We start from the raw sequence: 16,747 nt of genomic DNA, 5'->3' as shown, positions 1-16,747 counted from the left end.
CTGACCCCAATTGTGACCACAGGTCAAAGACACAGCCCAGCAAGGAGGGAGCGGGAGAAAGAAAGACCAGCCTGAATCTCCGCACACACACATCTCTGGCTGGTGCCTCCCGTTGGCCAAACCCAACAGGAGGCTGGAAGGCCAGGGAGCTGGGACGCGGCAGCATGGTGAGCCTCTCAGGGGAAACAGGAGGCCAGAGAATAGATCTGGGGACAGAAAGAGACAAGCTGGCTGTGGCAGGCTCCGTAATGGGCCCCAAAGACGCCCACCTCCTAATCTCCAGCACCTGTGAATAGGTTCCTTGGTGGCAGAAGGGACTTTGCACAGTGACTAAGGGTCTGCAGATGGGGAGGTGAGCTGGGATTATCCGGGTGAGCCCAGCATATTCACAAGGGTGCTTATCAGAGGGAGGCAGGTGGGTCACAAACACCCACAGAAGGTGATGATGGAAGTACAGAGACACGGGGATGGGGGAGATGTTGCATAGCTGGCTTGGGAGATGGAGGATGGGGCCACGAGCCAAGGCAGGCAAGGGGCTTCTAGAATTTGGAAAAGCTAAGGTAACAGATGCTCCCCTGGAGCCTCCAGCAAGAGCAGGACCTGTTGTCCCATGTTAGGACTTCTGACCTCCAGACTTGTCATGGAATATACCTGTTCTAAGCCACTGAGTTTGTGGTAATTAGTTACTGCCCTACTAGAAAACTAATACACCTGCACAACACCCAGGGGGTCCCTCTGCTCACTCTCCAGCCCCTGCCACCCTCCCAAGTCCCTCTCTCATCTTGTGTCCACATCAGCCCTGGCTAGACTGAGGTTGGGAGGGTGAATGATACCTGAGAGCCTTGGCTGAGCAATAATGATTCTCAGAGGGAGGGAGCAGGCCAGAGGGGGGGTCACAGGGAAGAACAAATCAGACTCCATATTAGATGTTTCTTTAACTTTTATGTTCTATGGCTTTTGCTTCTGGTTATGAATGTTGTCTACAGCCTGAAATGCACAGGCTAGCCCATCCTCAAGGTGCTGACATTTAAGGGTACAGCACTTTCCCACTCATACAGAGATAAAAAGTTGCAGAACAGAAAATAACATTTGTCCTGTTGGAGGCTTACAGGAATATCACAACCTGAGCTACACAGAGAGCTGTAAGATCAAAGGGTTCTGGCACCACAGAGTCTGCAACCACACCCCTCCCTCCCCTGGGCTTTAAAGGTGCTTTGCAATTTTTACAGCATTAAAATTGCATGGGCTCCCAGGTATGGAACACCCTCCTGAGCTCTGCCTAACTGGGGCTGACATGGACCGAAGACCAGAGAGTGACTTGGGAGGGTGGCAGGGGGCTGGAATGTGGGCAGAGGGACCCCCTTGGGTATGGCCACGTTTCATGGAGTTTGCAGTGTTTGAGCATGAAGCCACCTGTTCTTCCCACACAGCCCCACAGTAAACCTTTCTCTTTGCTTGTCCGCACCGTGCATACACGCCTGTGCTCCGTAAATGGGTCTGGAGGCCCACACACGGCCCACTCATGTTTGCCCCTCTGACTGCTCCCAAACAAAGCCTACAGACATGCTCTGGGTCGCTATTCTTCTCCTTTCATTTTTTAAAAAATAAAACATACTCATGTATGGACTGTGGTGAGGGAGGCAACATGATGTAGAAATGAAGCCCCTGCCCAAAGTCTGGAAACCTGGATGCTACCTCGGGGTCTACCACAGTTTTGAAGTGGGATCTAGAAAATGACTGGTCTTCCCTGAGCCTCAGTTTTCCCATCTGTACAAGAGAATGGGACTGAGGCCCTAGTCTACTGGCACACTGATCCCATGATCCTAAACACTTCCTCCCTGTCACCAGCCAGCCTGATCCCAAGGGGAGGGTGGGGACCCACCATGTTCCCAAGGCCAAAGCTTTCTCTGCCAAGTCCAGCTGCTCCGGGACCAGGAACCACAACCTGCTTGTTCTCTGCTGCCCCCTGCTGGCAAAAAAAAAGGCTTCCAGCTAGACCCCTAGGAAATAGTCATTTTGGGGAGATGTCCCTACAACCTCCTGCATCCTTCTGCCTAGACCTGGTCAACCAAGACCTCCTTGGAGGCAAAAGAAAGGTCTAGATGGGAAGGCTGGCTGCTGTGGGGCCCAGAGTCATCTCTCTCCATCTCTGCGTTCCACCTCCCCGGCACTAGTGCAATGACGTGTGAGATGCCATGGTTTCTGAAAAGTGGTCCTATTGTCCCATTTGCTGCCTTTGGATGATGGTAACAAGAGGATTAAGTGTCCCTGTTCTCTCTCCCTCCCTCTCTCTTACACACACACACACACACACACACACACACACACAAATCACACAAGAGAAGCACACAAATAAGTACAAAATAAGCAGGGGGGAAGCACACAAATAAGTACAAAATTTGCAGGGGGGAAGTCCACTGAGAAGGCACCAAGAGGGCTGAGCCAGGCAAGAAAAGAGAGACGGTGCAAATACCACGATTTCGAGGCTGTGTAAACCCTGAGGCTGTGTCAAAGGCACATTATGATTTGTGTCCCCCACTTAAAAAGAAAAAACAGGCAATTAGAAACGCTGGGTGCAGATGAGGCTGGGGGAGAGCTGACCTAGAGAGTCTTGAACTAAAATGTGGGCTTGACTTGAACTCCACTATGAGAAGGAATTCCTGGGACTTTTGTAACAAATGCTCAGCTTTGGGGAGGGAAGAGTGTCTCCAGTTGTTTGAGTTCAATGTTCCCCTCAAGGACTAAGGCCAGGATGTCTCCAGGACACTCCTGGCCCCCAGCCCCTGTCTTGCCTTGGGCTTGCAAATGTCCCAGGCATCAGGAGGGGAGACTTCCACCCAGGATGCCTGGACAGGATCAAGCAGGGTCCGGGGACACATTCAGGCCTCAGCCCGGCTTAGGGGATGGCGGATAAAAGGAGAGCCTTACTGCCCCAGGAAAAGGGACAGTGGTGGGGACACTGTGCACAGAAAATGGACAGGACAGTGGAGGCTGGGAAGCCTGCAGGCCACAGTTCCTGTCCTCACACAATGCCACTGCCAGGCTCTTCATCAGTTTCTGAGCCACCCCTGAGCCTCTGGCTCTCCACACACCAGCCAGGCCTTTGTTCCAGGGCAGCCAGGAGCCCGTGAAGGTCCCCTCTGCTCTTGTCCCCCAGCCTCCACCTGCGCCTCTTCCTCCAGCTCAGGGCCTTCCTTCAGGCTACAGGGCTGCTTGCCCCACTTCTGGCTTCTGAAGGTCAGAATCCCCCTGCCTTTGACCTCCTCCAAAATCTCCTCCTGGGTCTGACAAAACACCTGACAGCCATCAGAACCAAGCCTGCGTGGACCAGAAATTAACCCTCTTCCCACCACGGTGGGAGGGCTTAAACCTCACATCCCCTAGTGCCGCAAAAGGGAAGAAGAAGAAGAAAAAAAATCCCCATGTTAAAATAAACACTGCCACTCCCGAAGCCAGGAATATCCCTCCCAGGGGTCACGAATTTGGAACCAGAGTAAAAGAAATACAATCACATTACACAGTCATATTCATGTAAACGCTGTCTATTGATTTCCAAGTTTCAGAGTCAACCAATGGACAAAACACAGAAGACAATTTTGGTGACGCACAGAACCTAGATGTTAAGAGCCAGGAAGAGCAAAGGTACAAAGGACTCCCTGGGGGTCGAGGGGAATATGGGAGAGAAGGTCTCAGCACTGCCACCCTCATCCTATACAGATGAGCGTCCCCAGGAGAAAGTTCTACACAGAGTGTACCAAGGTACAACACTAACCAAGTAGAAAACCAGCACAATTAGAAGGGGAAGGAAAAAGAAATCAGAAGGCCTTAAAGCACTCAATTCACTTTTCACTGACATGGAATAGCTGATTTAAACATATTATTTGGAGACTGAGAGAACTACCAAAAGAGTATAAAAATCAGGGTCATTAAAATGGCTAGCTCTGGGCTAAGGGATGGGATAGACTGGGCAGGAAATTTCACTTTTATTCCTAAGGTCTTCTGTGCCCTTTTTGCTGTTTTTGTGTTGTTTTGTTTTGTTTAACCCTGATATCAATAAAACATGTTGCCGGCCACATCAGTAAACAAAGGATGCTGCAGCCATCAGCCACTCCGGACCGACGTGAGCCCTGAGGGAACCCAGGATGGAGACAAACAGGCTGCCCACTGCCAGCCTTCAGCCACTGCAGCCACTCCCACAGGTGCACCCTGAGGGGATTCAAGGTGGAGGAGGGCAGGATATTGAGCCTAGAGAGTTAAGGTGCAAATCCAGGGAATTATTTCAATGAGCCCAGACTCTCACATCTTTCCATACATAGAAAAACGCTAAATTCATTAACTTGAGCTATCTGGTTTTCTTTCTCTTTCTGTTTTTTGGGGGGTGGGGGGCGGGGGCGGCGCAGCCCAGCACATGGAAGTTCCCAGGCTAGGGGTCCAATCTGAGCTACAGCTGCGGGTCTACGCCACACTCACACCAGATCCAAGCCCCGACTATGACCTACACCACAGCTCACAGCAACGCTGGATCCTTAACTCACCCAGCAAGGTCAGGGTTTGAACCTGCGTCCTCATGGATACTAGTTGGGTTTGTGACCGCCGAGCCACAACGGGAACTCCCGACTTGGTTTTCTTTAACAGTAATATTTTTTCCGGCTGCTCTGGCGGCCTGTGGAAGTTTCTGGGGAGGGCTCCAACCCGAGCCACAGCAGCGACCCAGACGCCTGTAGGGCCAATGCCGCACCACAAGGGAACTCTTTAAAAGTCCTGACTACCTGGTCCTTGCTGCAAAAACTCCTACGTACCCTGGTTCCTCCCTTACCTCTTCCAAGCTGTCTCTTGCTGGGCTCCAGTCCTCAGTTTGGTCCGCCAAGTAACACACAATTCTCAACTTTCAGGTAGTACATTACTTTTCAGTAACACGTATATTATTTTGATTTTTTAAATTAACCTAAACGTTTAAAATGTGACACCAAAACCCCGGCCAACTGAACCAGAAACGGCCAGGCCGCCCGCCCGCTGCCGTGTGTCGCCGCCTTGCGGCGGGAGCGCAGGGGTCAGTCAGGACGTCGCGGGGCGAGGGGGCGGTGCCGAGGGGGAGGGGCGGGCGGGAGGCCCGGCGCCTGCGCACTAGCCCAGCATGTTCCGGCAGCGCAGGCGCTCTTCCTCCCGCTTCTCCTCCAGCCGGTTCTCCAGCAGCCTCAGCTCTCTCTGCACGGCCTTCCGCATGGATGGCTCCAGCTCCAGCACTTTCTCCAGGTCCGCCTTGGCCTCCGCCTCGTTCCACACTTCAGCGTGAGCCCGGGCCCGCACGTAGTAGGCCTTCACGATGCCTGCAGGGAAGATCCGGCTGGACCCGCTGCCCAGCCCCAGAGGCGGCGCCCGCCTGGCCGCGCTTGACCAGCTTCTGCAACCCTCAACCTTGACCATGATTCTTAACCTCTGAGCCCTTCTCCGCTGTAAAATGCAGATGATAATAACCGCAGCGTCTACTCCCTTTTCTTCCGCAGACCTATCCAAGACCCTGTAACTAATGTTACCTTCACAACTTACTATTTCCTTATAGAAGCTCCCCAAATGGTCCCCTATCCCTGCCCCTGTCCCTTACGGTCATTAAGAGGATTAAATGAAATGGCAAAAGCAGAGGATTGAGTGTGTAGAGCATAGTGTTTGATGATGTCAACAGTCTTCAAACATCGCCTGCCTTCACAAGTATTGCCCCATCTGCATGTCACGGATTCTAGACTTTACTTGATATTGTTCTCTATTAATTGTCTCCTTTTTATTTTTTTCTTTTCTTTTTTTCTTTTTTGGGCTGCATCCACACCATATGAAGTTTCCCAGGCTACGGGTTGAAACGGACCTACAGCTGCTGGCCTAAACCATAGCCACAACAACTCGGGATCCGAGCCACGTCTACGACCTACACCACAGCTCACGGCATCACCGGATCCTTAACCCACTGAGCAGGGCCAGGAATCAAACCCACAACCTCACGGTTCCTAGTCAGATTTGTTTCTGCTGCGCCACGATGGGAACTCTGATTGCCCCCTTTTTAAAAACCTGTTTACTGCTCCACACAGGTTCCAGGAGCTGCTTATGTATTTGTCCCTAATGCACCTTCAAATACCTCCCACAATAAGCACCGCTCATCCAGCATCTGTGATGCCGTTAGAGGCTTGGGGAGACCCTACTGGGTGGAGGCAATGTTTGATGGCTTGAGAGGGTCAGGAGAGAGGGCCACGGAGGTCTGGGCTGGAGTCTCTGGGCCACTGGGCAGATTGGACCCCCACCAGCCCCGCCCCCCCCAACCTGGGTGGTGCCGGAGGATGTCGCTGGTGTGCTCCAGGACCTCGTAGTACTCCTCCTTCTTCAGCAGACACTGGCAGTAGTTCAGGATCAGGGTGTTGATCATCTTCTCCAGCTTCAGCCACTGCACCTCCCAGGGTTTCTCCTGCCCGGTGGAGGAAGGTCTGCGGCTGCCCCGCCCCCACCCTCCCCACCGCGCCATGGCCAGGGCAGGGCGGCTCCCCCCAGCATCCACCCCACTTCCCATCCCCTGATGGACAGCCCCCCCACCTTGGTCTGCAGGTTTCTCAGGCAGACGATGGCTTCCTGGTACTTGGTAGATGCCTCTTCGTAGCGGCCCAGTTTGAAGAGCCGGTTCCCTTCTCCGTGGAGGATGGGCACTGCCTGCATCTTCTCATCATTACTCAGGTTCCATGTCTCCCTCTGGTACTGGCTGGGGGCCTCAACCTGCCCCCAAAACTGACCATCAGTGAGGCAAGGGCCCCGGATGCCCAGGCCAAGCAGGGAAGGCCCTTTTCCCTGCAGGGGACCAGAGAAAGTGGACGCTGCCCAACTCACTGAAGGCAGCTCTTCATCTTCCACAGTGAGGCAGAAACACGCTTGCCGGCCAAACACATGTAAATGGGAAAAGGAAGCAACAAGTTCCCCAGGGCCTTGCCCTCAGTCAGAGCCTTTGGGCAAAATAAGAAAAGGTACTCTTTTGTCAACACTCTTTACTTCCCATACTCGGAAAACTACCATAATACTCATTTTGTTAAAAAAAGACACCTTAGGAGTTCCCGTCGTGGTGCAGTCGTTAACGAATCCGACTAGGAACCATGAGGTTGCAGGTTCGATCCCTGGCCTTGCTCAGTGGGTTAAGGATCTGGTGTTGCCGTGAGCTGCGGTGTAGGTCGCAGACCTGGCTCAGATCCCACATTGCTGTGGCTGTGGTGTAGGCCAGTGGCTACAGCTCAGATTAGACCCCTAGCCTGGGAACCTCCATATGCTGCGGGCGTGGCCCTAGAAAAGGCAAAAAGACAAAAAAAAAAAGACACCTTAATGGCATCTGCTGGAAAATTGTCATTATACGAGGTCTCTAAAAAGCACCTTAAAGGCGATGTCCTTGTTCAGTGCACAAACCACACAACTGTTCCCGCAGGTCCATAAAGACCCCGGTTGACACAGTTCACCCTTGGAGCCCTCAGGCTGATCCTCAGCCTTGGCCATGAGCTGAGCCTTGGCTGTGAGCCCTATTTTGACCCTCTCCCACCACCTCACATCCTGTGGCCTGGGGAAGGGGTGTGGATGGTTCCATGCAGCCTCTCCCACTACTGAAAAAACAGATCAGAATCCCAAAACTCCAGGGACTGGGGCTGAGGATATAATTCGCAACTTCTGCAAACAAAAGTGGAAGTAGATAACCCACAGAAATAAATGCTTCCAAGATGAAAACAAGTAACATTTCAGAAAAACGGTCCCCCGTGGGCTTTTCCCTTGGAAAAAGCAAAGGACTGGGTTTTTTCTTGTGGGGGAGGTGAGAGGAGGGTCCAGTTCCAATCCTCCTGTGGTTTATGAGCCCTTTCTTATTCTCTAAAGAGGAACTGGGTCATGACCCGTGACCCGTGGGGCTGGGCCCCCCTCCATGCCCGCTCAGCCCCACTGCTCTCTGTTGCCCCTATCCGCCTTCCACACCCCAGGGTCACACCTGCAGCAGCTCGATCACGAAGATCAGAGGCTGCGGCTCCTTCTGCAGCTCATCCAGGTCCTCGTAGCCCAGCGTGTGGTAGGCGAACATGTTGGCCAACCCACAGGTGTGCACATGCCACTCGGTGGGGTCCTTGCCCTCCGCCACCTGCCGGAGGCTCCGGGACAGCATGGGGTAGACTCCTGTGTGCTGCGGGGAACAGTAGGCAGATGGATGGCATCGGGCTGTCTGCTCAGAGCCAGCTGGGCCCCAAAGAGCCCTGCGCTGCACCCCCCCACCACACACACAGCAGAGCTCCTGCTACCTAGCCCCTGGCCTGCCTTGTGGCTGTTACCATGTATTGCCCCCACTAATACGCCCCCCAATATGCCCCCACTCATCTCTGCAGTTGCCTATGTGCCTGGCAGAGCCCTCTACATTTGTTAGCTCCTTTAGTCCTTAAGGTGACCCCACTAGGGAGGCCCTACTATTCTTCCCATCTTGGAGACGTGGGAATGAGAGCTCAGAGAAGTTAAGTGAGATGCTTAAGGTCACACAGCCAGGAAATGACACAGCCAGGATCCAAACCCAGCTCTAGCCACAATGCCAGGCTGCCCCCACCCCGTGGTCGATTCTAACAGGTTTCCCTTCCCAAGGAGACCCTCAGTCCACAAAGCTTGCGACTCGCAAGGAGGGCAGCGTGGAGAGTGGAGGAAGGAGCAGGGCTCTGGGCCTGAGAGGGCTGGCATCCTGATGGTGCTGCTGGTGGGCAGGGAGTCCAGGTCACCGCCCCTCCCTGAGCTCTGGTCCCCTGGGTTGCACTTGTCTGGGAGTGGGGCTGTTGTCAGGGGTTAAATGAGAGGGTGCGGATGCAGGGCCAGCTCATCACAGCCTCACCCAGCACAGGGCGCTGAGGGGGCCACCCTCAGGGTGGAGGAGGGCTAGGAAAATCGGGGACGCCCCTCAGGTGGTCTCTGAGAACCCCTCTCAGAGGCTGAATCCTGAGACAGCCCATCTCATGCCCCTTCATGGCAACTCCAGTAAAGACACAGCACTGGGAAAGGGAAGGGACAGGGGCGGCTTGGCTTGGTCCCCAAGTCACCAGCCAGGGGATGAAGGTCATCCCCTCCCCGCCCCCACCAGCCAGGATTAGCCCCGAGGACCTTGGGGTTCTTTGTGAGGGAGATGACCAGATGGCAGTTAAGCTCGTTGAGATTAAGGGTGGATGAAGCGGGGGAGTGGCCCCGAGGAACAGCTTGCTGCGGGGAGGGGGCACGCCCGGCCTCACACAGCAGCCCCCGCCCCCAAGAAAGTCAGCATTTAGCTGCCAATGCCAGGGCCAAGAGGTTGCTGGGACATGACCTCAGACCAAGGCTTTGTCCTGCTAGCCTCCTGCCACCCTAGCACTACCGGGGATGCTGGCCAGCACAGTGGGTTGAGAGGTGCCACCAGGAGTGTGCAGAGATCCAGGAAGAAGGATAGAGCCTGGTTCTGTCTGAGGGGCTACAGCCATCGAGAGGTTGCAAACTGGCCTGCGGGAGGCCACCTTCAGCTCCCAGATTAGATTTGTTTTAGGCTTCACATAGTAGGGCTTTTGTGTTAGTTAGCTGCCAGCATTTAAACACTGAGAGAGATCACAGGCCAAGGAAGGTTTCCAGTTGTCTCCAAAACTCGGGCCATCCAGCCACACTGGACCTGCCCCCTTTCACACCGGCTGGAGCCAAGGAGCGGCGCCCCGCTGAGGATGAAGCAGAAACTCTCCAGTCACCCAGGGTCCCTGGACCTCATGGAATTCAAGTTTGCAACCTCTGGCCTCATCAGACTGGGCACCAGCAGAAAATCCCGCATGGAGACCAGTGTGCTCCCTGGGCGGGGTGGGGGTGGGGAGTGCATTTCAGGGCAGAAGCTCCCAGAACCCCCAACTGCCCCTGCCTCCCTGGTTTAGGGAAAGAGAAGGGAGGAAGGAAACCCCCTGCCCTGCAGAGACCTAAACTCCAAGAGAAGACTGTCCAGAGGGCCCTGTGGGGAATGATGAGCAGCAATTGCTAGGGGAAAGCCAGGCCCTCCAAAGTCCTTTGTGAAATAGACCTGATCACCCCAGGGGTTACTTCGTCTCTCCAAAACTCAGAGTCTTAAGTGGAGAGACATCCCACAGAGAAAGGGCTAACCAAATAAAACATGCCAAAAGCTTTTCACACCTCCTGGCCGAGATGCTACTTCTCCTCTGTCTTTTAGATCTGGTGAACTCCTATTCATCCTTCAATACCCAGCTCAATGTTATCTTCTTGAAGAAGTTCCTCCTGTGACTCTCAGGCAATCAGTTGCTCCCCTCTTGTGATCAATCTGTCCTTACCTATTTATTGTGGTACTAGGTGCCCTGCCTTGTACTTGCTTGGGTGTCTGTTCCTCCTCCAGAATTCAAGTTCCTTGAGAGATGCAGGCTTTGCCTATTTCACTCCTAACACCTAGCACAGGCCAAACGTGGTGCCCACTGTATGTTTTCAGAGAGACATACGGTAGATGATGGGTAGATGCTTAGTGTTGCGAGAATGGATCATGAATATTGGTTGAAGGGAGGGATGGATAAATTGATGCCTGAGTGTGGTGAATGGATAGAAGAATGGATGGAAAGTGAATATACAGGTAGGTAAGTAACTCTGGAAAGTGTGTGTGTGTGCATGTGTGTGCGCTTGCTATCCTGGCAACTCTGCACTGGGAGGAGATGTAGGGGGCTATTGGAAAAACCAGCAATCACTGAGGCATGAAAATTGCCAACCTGATAAATCCGGACAAAACTAGAATTCAAAAAGATACATGCACCAGCATATTCACTGCAGCACAGTTCACAATAGCCAAGACATGGAAACAACCTAAATGTCCATTGACAAATGAATGGATTAAGAAGATGTGGCACATACACCCAGTGGAATACTACTCAGCCATAAAAAAGAACCAAATCATGCCATTTGCAGCAACATGGGTGCAGCCAGAGATTCTCATACAAAGAGAAGTAAGTCAGAAAGAGAAAGAAATACTACATGATATCACTTATATGTGGAATCTAATCTATATATGACACAAATGAACCTATCTACAAAACAGAAACAGACTCACAGACAAAGAGAACAGATTTGTGGTTGTCAAGGGGGAGAGGGGAGGGAGTGGAATGGACGGGGAGTTTGGGGTTAGTAGATACAACTATTCCGTTTAGAATGGATAAGCAATGAGGTCCTGCTGTATAGCACAGGGAACTACATCCAGTCTCTCAGGATAGACTCTGATGGGAGAGGATATAAGAAAGAGAATGTATATATCTATGTATGATGGGGTCACTTTGCTGTACAACAGAAATTAGCACAATGTTATAAACCAATTATGCTCTAATAATTTTTTTTAATTGCCAACCTGTGAGATGGGCACTGCACTCATGTGACTATGGATTTGGTCAAAAGAACACAGACCCCACAGGAAGGCAAGAGCCATGCCCACATGACAGGAGCGACAGCAGCTTGTGCTTTCTGCAAACAGCAAATCAATCAACCATCAAGAATTTATTGACAGCCTTCTCTGCACTCAGCTCTCCTGTGTTCGCAAAAATGCATCCTATGGAGAAGGGGTGCTCGTTGGTGACCAGCCTTTGGCTAACACATGGCCCGAATTACAGACCCACGTGGGTCTAAAACAGTTCAGGAGCATCGTAAGCAAAGTCAACGGATGTCATTTTAAACTAACGGAAACCACACCGAAGCTGATTTTCTAAAGACTTGACTTAAAAATAAAACAACTTTTGGGAAAGTTAAAACTGCAGGATAAAGAAGAACATAAGGGGAGTTGCCATCATGACTCAGCGATTAACGAACCTGACTAATATCCATGAGGACGCGGGTTCAATCCCTGGCCTTGTTCAGTGGGTTAGGGATCCAGCGTTGCCATGAGCTGTGGTGTAGGCGGCAGACATGGCTCAGATCTGGCATTGCTGTGGCTCTGGTGTAGGCCGGCGGCTGCAACTCCAACTAGACCCTTAACCTGGGAACCTCCATATGCCTAGGTGCAGCCCCAAGAAGACAAAAAAAAAAAAAAATTAACATAAGGACTGGTACAAAGGACAGATGCTCAACGAAAATCTGCTAAGTGAAATTTAACAAATTTCTCTCTCTCTCCCTCCCTCGCACATGGGCAGCTTCTTCAAAAAGTCAGTGGCCCCTGCTGAAATGATGAATCTGGGCATGGGCCATCAAGGCTGCTAACGCTATTGCTTGAAGTCAGTGGGGAGCTTGGTCATGGCTGGGTCAGGCTGTCAACACCTGAGCCCCACCAATCAGTCCTAACATGGAGAGAGGTGAGAGGTGAGCAGATGTGCAATGCCTCGCAGTGGGAGGTACGCGGCACAAGCTGCATAAAATACAGGGGAGGGAGGTATGAGGCAGGCAATTCCATGGCAGGGCAACCAGCAAGATCAGAACCTGGGCACTCTCACAAGACAGGCGACCCGGTTCCTTCAACAAACTCATGTCCAGGAAACCAGAGAGTGAGGAGAGAACCCCCAGATCGAAAGAGACTTGACAGACGCCTTAACAAAACTCTGTGCAAGGACTTTGTCCAGCTCCTCACTTGAGCGAACCAACCGGAAAGAAAAACGAGGAGACAACTGGAGAAATGTGAACGGTGACTGGAGATTGGATGGCATTGGGAATTATCTGGGGTTTTGATGTAACGGAGGCGGGGAGGGATGGACGGAGGGTTTGGGATTGGCAGGTGCACACTGAGGTACGTGGAATGACTGGCCAACAGGGACCTGCTGCACAGCACGGAGAACGCGACCCAGTATTCTGCGCTCATCTCTGTGGGAACCGAATCTGAAAGAGAAGGGATGTGTGCGCGTGTGTCACTGAATCACTCTGCTGCCCGGCAGACGTTATCCAAACACGGCCAATCAACTACACCTCCATAAAATGTTATGTAAACATGTGATAAGGCTCCTGAGATTAGGTCTTTTGATAGCCTTCTTTTAGATGTACAAGTTTTAGTATTTACAGAGGAAATGATGCAGTGTCTGGAACTGTGTTTTAAGCACATGGAAGGAGGACAGAAAGTGGATAGAACCAGACCGGCCGAAGTGAAATTCATTACACTTTTCGTCGACCTGTGTGTAAGTTTGAAAGGTGCCAGAAGAGATGTTCGTTTAAACGTCAGGGAGTTTCGCCATTTCTCCCCGGGCCCCAGGCCAAGGAGACTCCTGGCAGGGTGATTGCTAAGAGTGCTTAAAGGAGAGAACATCCTTGCAGTGTTGCTAGGAGTGGGCAGGACAGCAGAAAAGCAACCAGTGGCCAAAAAGTCTCCAGGATCCACTGATCCTGCGTGGAAGTGAGAGTGGCACACTGGGCCCTGGCCATGACACCTGCTGTCCCAGTAGCAGCCCCTGTTCTTTCGGGGGTGACTCCATCTCCGACTTTAAGGAGGCAGGGTTCTCCCTCCAGAATTTGGTCTTCCTCCCTCCCACTTTCCCGAAACACGGCCGGCCGGCCCCGCACATGGACAGGTGAGACCGTAGACAGCACATCCCGGGGGGCGGGCAGCACGGCCCACTTACGATGGTGTCACACCAGAACTCGGCCACCTCGTTGACCCGCATGGACGCCAGCAGGGTTTCCCAGACCTCCAGCTTGAACATGTTCCCGACGATGATGTGCATAGGATGGCCCGCCTGCTTGCTGTCATCGATCACTGTCCGCTCCTCGTCACATTTCATGGTGCGGAAATGAAAGGTCACCTGGTCGCCAAGAGAGCGGGACCCTGGTCTAAGACCCGCCTCCCGAGGCCCAGCAGAAGCCGCCCCTGTCACCACCGCCCATGGCTGTCTTCCCCCAACCCCAGGCAGACGCCAGAGCATCCCCACCCAGCCTGCATCCCCCCCACCCAAAGGCGAGAAGCCCCCTCCCTCCTCCAGGTCCCCATCTTGCTCTCGCCAGTCCTGTAGGTCAAGTCCAACCTTAAAGGTGCCCTAGATCTGAGGCCTCAGACCCAGACGCTCCATCACCCAGGGAGCCCACTAGAGATTCCCGGACAAACACAGGACCAGAAAATTCCCAAAGCCCCACCCCCACTCCACACTGATGTTTAACTTGCCAAGTATCAAAAATGCCCAGTGAGGAGTTCCCTTTGTGGCTCAGTGGGTTAAGAACCTGACTAGTATCCATGAGAATGCAGGATGGATCCCTGTCCTCACTCAGTAGGTTAAGGATCCAGCATTGTCATAGGTTGCAATGTAGGTCATGGCTTGGATCCCGCGTTGCTGAGGCTGTGGTGTAGGCCAGCAGCTGTGGCTCTGATTCAACCCCTAGCCTGGGAACTTCCATATGCCGCGGGTGTGGCCCTGAAAAGAAAAAAAAAAAAAAATGCCCAGTGAATGGACACCAATTCAGAACTACCCAGATGCCCTGGGGCAGGACAGGAGGGTTAATTCCAGGAAGGGCCTCCTGGCTGTTTGCTGGCAGAGCTGAAGAAGGCTGCTTGCAGTGCCCTATGGCCCAGCTGGAATGCAGAAGGTTGCCCTGGGGGCTTTTATGCGAGGGTGAGGGGGTGGGGAGGCACTCACTCGGGCTCCAGTGATGAAGTTTGGGAGCTCCCCCGTGCCCCCGTGCAGAATAGTTTTCTTGACCCCTTCCACGTTCAGGAGCAGAGCAGCGTCCATGGCTCCAGGTGCAAGGCGCTGTCCAGCCGAGCTGAGATAATCTGCCAGGAGGAAGGCACTGGGGTGGCTGCGAGGTGGGGATTTGCCCTGCAGGGCGGGGTGGGAATGAGAGGAATAAGGTGGGGCCACTCCTCTTGGCCTGGCCTCGGGGCCCCATCCTCTGCTTCTAGGGGATGCAGAGGTCCTGCCTGACAGCCACCCTTACCGCCTCGGCTTCTCTGCTCCCCACCCTGAGCAAGAAGGAGGATGGCTAGAGCTTTCTCCAAGAAGACCCGGCAGCAGGAGTCAGCAGGAGAGGCCTCAGGCCACCGAAGGAGAAAAGAGGCGGGGCCAGAAACCCCCTCTTCTCTGCCTGGCCCTGGTCTTAGACTCTTAGTCCCTTAGGACCCCAAGCCTGGGCCCTGAGGCCTTTGCAGTCCTGCTTCCCTCCTTCCAATCTCCCCCTCTTCTCCTCCCCAAGACCTGCCCACTCGAGGATGTAGCATTTTTGTGGGAGGGGAGAGGGGGCAGGTTTCTGGCTCAGGAGAGCGCTGAAAGAGAGTAAGAGATAGGCAGGTTTAGAGGAAATTGAGGGGTCCCCCACCAGCCCCAAAGGGACTGACTGAGGGCAGTGGACTCTCTCGTGCCCTTAGGAGGATCTCAGCCCTGCGGGCCTTGGAACCCCAGCAGAACTTACTCCACGCATTTCAGGTTTAAAACCGAAAATTATGACGACTTGGTGTTTGGCGCCACCTTGTGGCCAATTCAAGTTCTTACGCCCGGCGTCCCACCACCTGTAAGCTGAGGATTCTGAGCTGCACAAATTTTCTCTTTTTGACCAGAGGCTGACATGTTACAGGGAGAAGGGACACAGGACCCTGCCACAGGGAGAGAACATGGCACTAGCAGCTGGGGACAGCTTCGTTCAAAGGGCTGATCCTACCACTTATTTCCTGACCTTGTGCCCTGGCGTATCTCCCACCTTCACTCCATTTTCCCAACAGAAATGGGAAAATCGGCCTCTCATACCTCCCTCTATGTGAAAGTCAGAGGTTTCCTTGGAGAGTGAGTGGGATCCACAAACCAAGCACCCCCAAAAGCCTTGACTCCCACGAGGAGTCACTGGCATGCAAGAGGCCAAGACTGGGCCAGCTGGTCCAGCCTGGGGCAGCCTAATTATCCCTCCAGGACCCCTCCCTGAATGCTCAGAATGCTCCCCCCCAACTCCATCCCTCTCTGTGGGCAGGGAGAAGGGTGGGGTGGGTAGTGCGGAGGTCCTTCTTTTCTGTTGCATTGTCTCTGCAGCCACACAGCCACCTAGAGCTGGCTGCATGCATGGGCAGTAAATTGAATCCTTGGATGGTAACACCACAAAGACAAATTAAACAGATTCCCCTAAAAGTCAAGGAAGGGAAGACCCAGAGCAGGGGCAGGGGGTTGCTGCTGGGGTCCTGGCCATGTTGTTTCTTCACCCAGATGATGGTTACCTGGGCGTTGACTTTATAAGCATTCACCATACTAGGTTTTAGGTTTTATTTTTTATTTTATTTTTTGTCTTTCTGCTATTTCTTTGGGCCGTTCCCACGGCATATGGAGGTTCCCAGGCCAGGGGTCGAATCGGAGCTGCAGCCACCGGCCTACGCCAGAGCCACAGCAATGCGGGATCCGAGCCGCGTCTGCAACCTACACCACAGCTCACGGCAACACCGGATCCTTAACCCACTGAGCAAGGGCAGGGACCGAACCCTCAACCTCATGGTTCCTAGTCGGATTCATGAACCACTGCGCCACGACGGGAACTCCAGGCTTTAGGTTTTAGGCATGTTTGTCAGTGATAGTCACAATGGAATAAAAAGTTGTATTTGTGTCTTACAGTACTTAAGACGCTCCCTCTATGTCAACGGCTTCCCTTTGCGGAGGGTCAAGAGGCTCCACATACAGAGATTCTAGACATATCTAGGGTTTGAACTGACAGATTGGCCTGTGGTTGGTTGGGGGGGGGGGCAGGAGAGGAAAAGGATGTTGAAGCTGATGGGGGGAAGGTAGGTTCGGTTTCGCTGCTGAGAAGAATGAGGTGCTCAGGCCACGGCCTCTAGACAGACCCCTGG

At 53.1% G+C, this 16,747-nt stretch overlaps 1 protein-coding gene and 1 long non-coding RNA gene across 2 annotated transcripts in view; both read right to left on the bottom strand.

The window, feature by feature from the left end:
- Positions 1-5,062, bottom strand: part of LOC125115279 (uncharacterized) — a 244,771-nt gene extending 239,709 nt beyond the window's left edge. The window contains exon 1 of the long non-coding RNA XR_007132024.1: positions 4,817-5,062. This is a non-coding gene — a long non-coding RNA (uncharacterized LOC125115279). The remainder of the gene's footprint in view (positions 1-4,816) is intronic.
- A 21-nt stretch (positions 5,063-5,083) lies between these two features.
- AIPL1 (aryl hydrocarbon receptor interacting protein like 1) lies at positions 5,084-16,063 on the bottom strand. Its single transcript, XM_047759313.1, has 6 exons — positions 14,565-16,063; positions 13,560-13,739; positions 7,991-8,179; positions 6,574-6,750; positions 6,307-6,448; positions 5,084-5,327 (listed from the first exon to the last, which is right to left on the bottom strand). Exons 1-6 carry the CDS (start codon positions 14,658-14,660, stop codon positions 5,125-5,127), a joined length of 987 nt encoding a protein of 328 aa, XP_047615269.1. The 5' UTR covers positions 14,661-16,063; the 3' UTR covers positions 5,084-5,124.
- Between the last annotated feature and the right edge of the window lie 684 nt (positions 16,064-16,747).

Source organism: Phacochoerus africanus, chromosome 14 (genome assembly GCF_016906955.1).
Source record: "Phacochoerus africanus isolate WHEZ1 chromosome 14, ROS_Pafr_v1, whole genome shotgun sequence".
NCBI lineage: Eukaryota > Metazoa > Chordata > Mammalia > Artiodactyla > Suidae > Phacochoerus > Phacochoerus africanus.
Note: the sequence above shows the minus strand (reverse complement) of the source record. Positions and strands in the feature narration are given on the sequence as shown.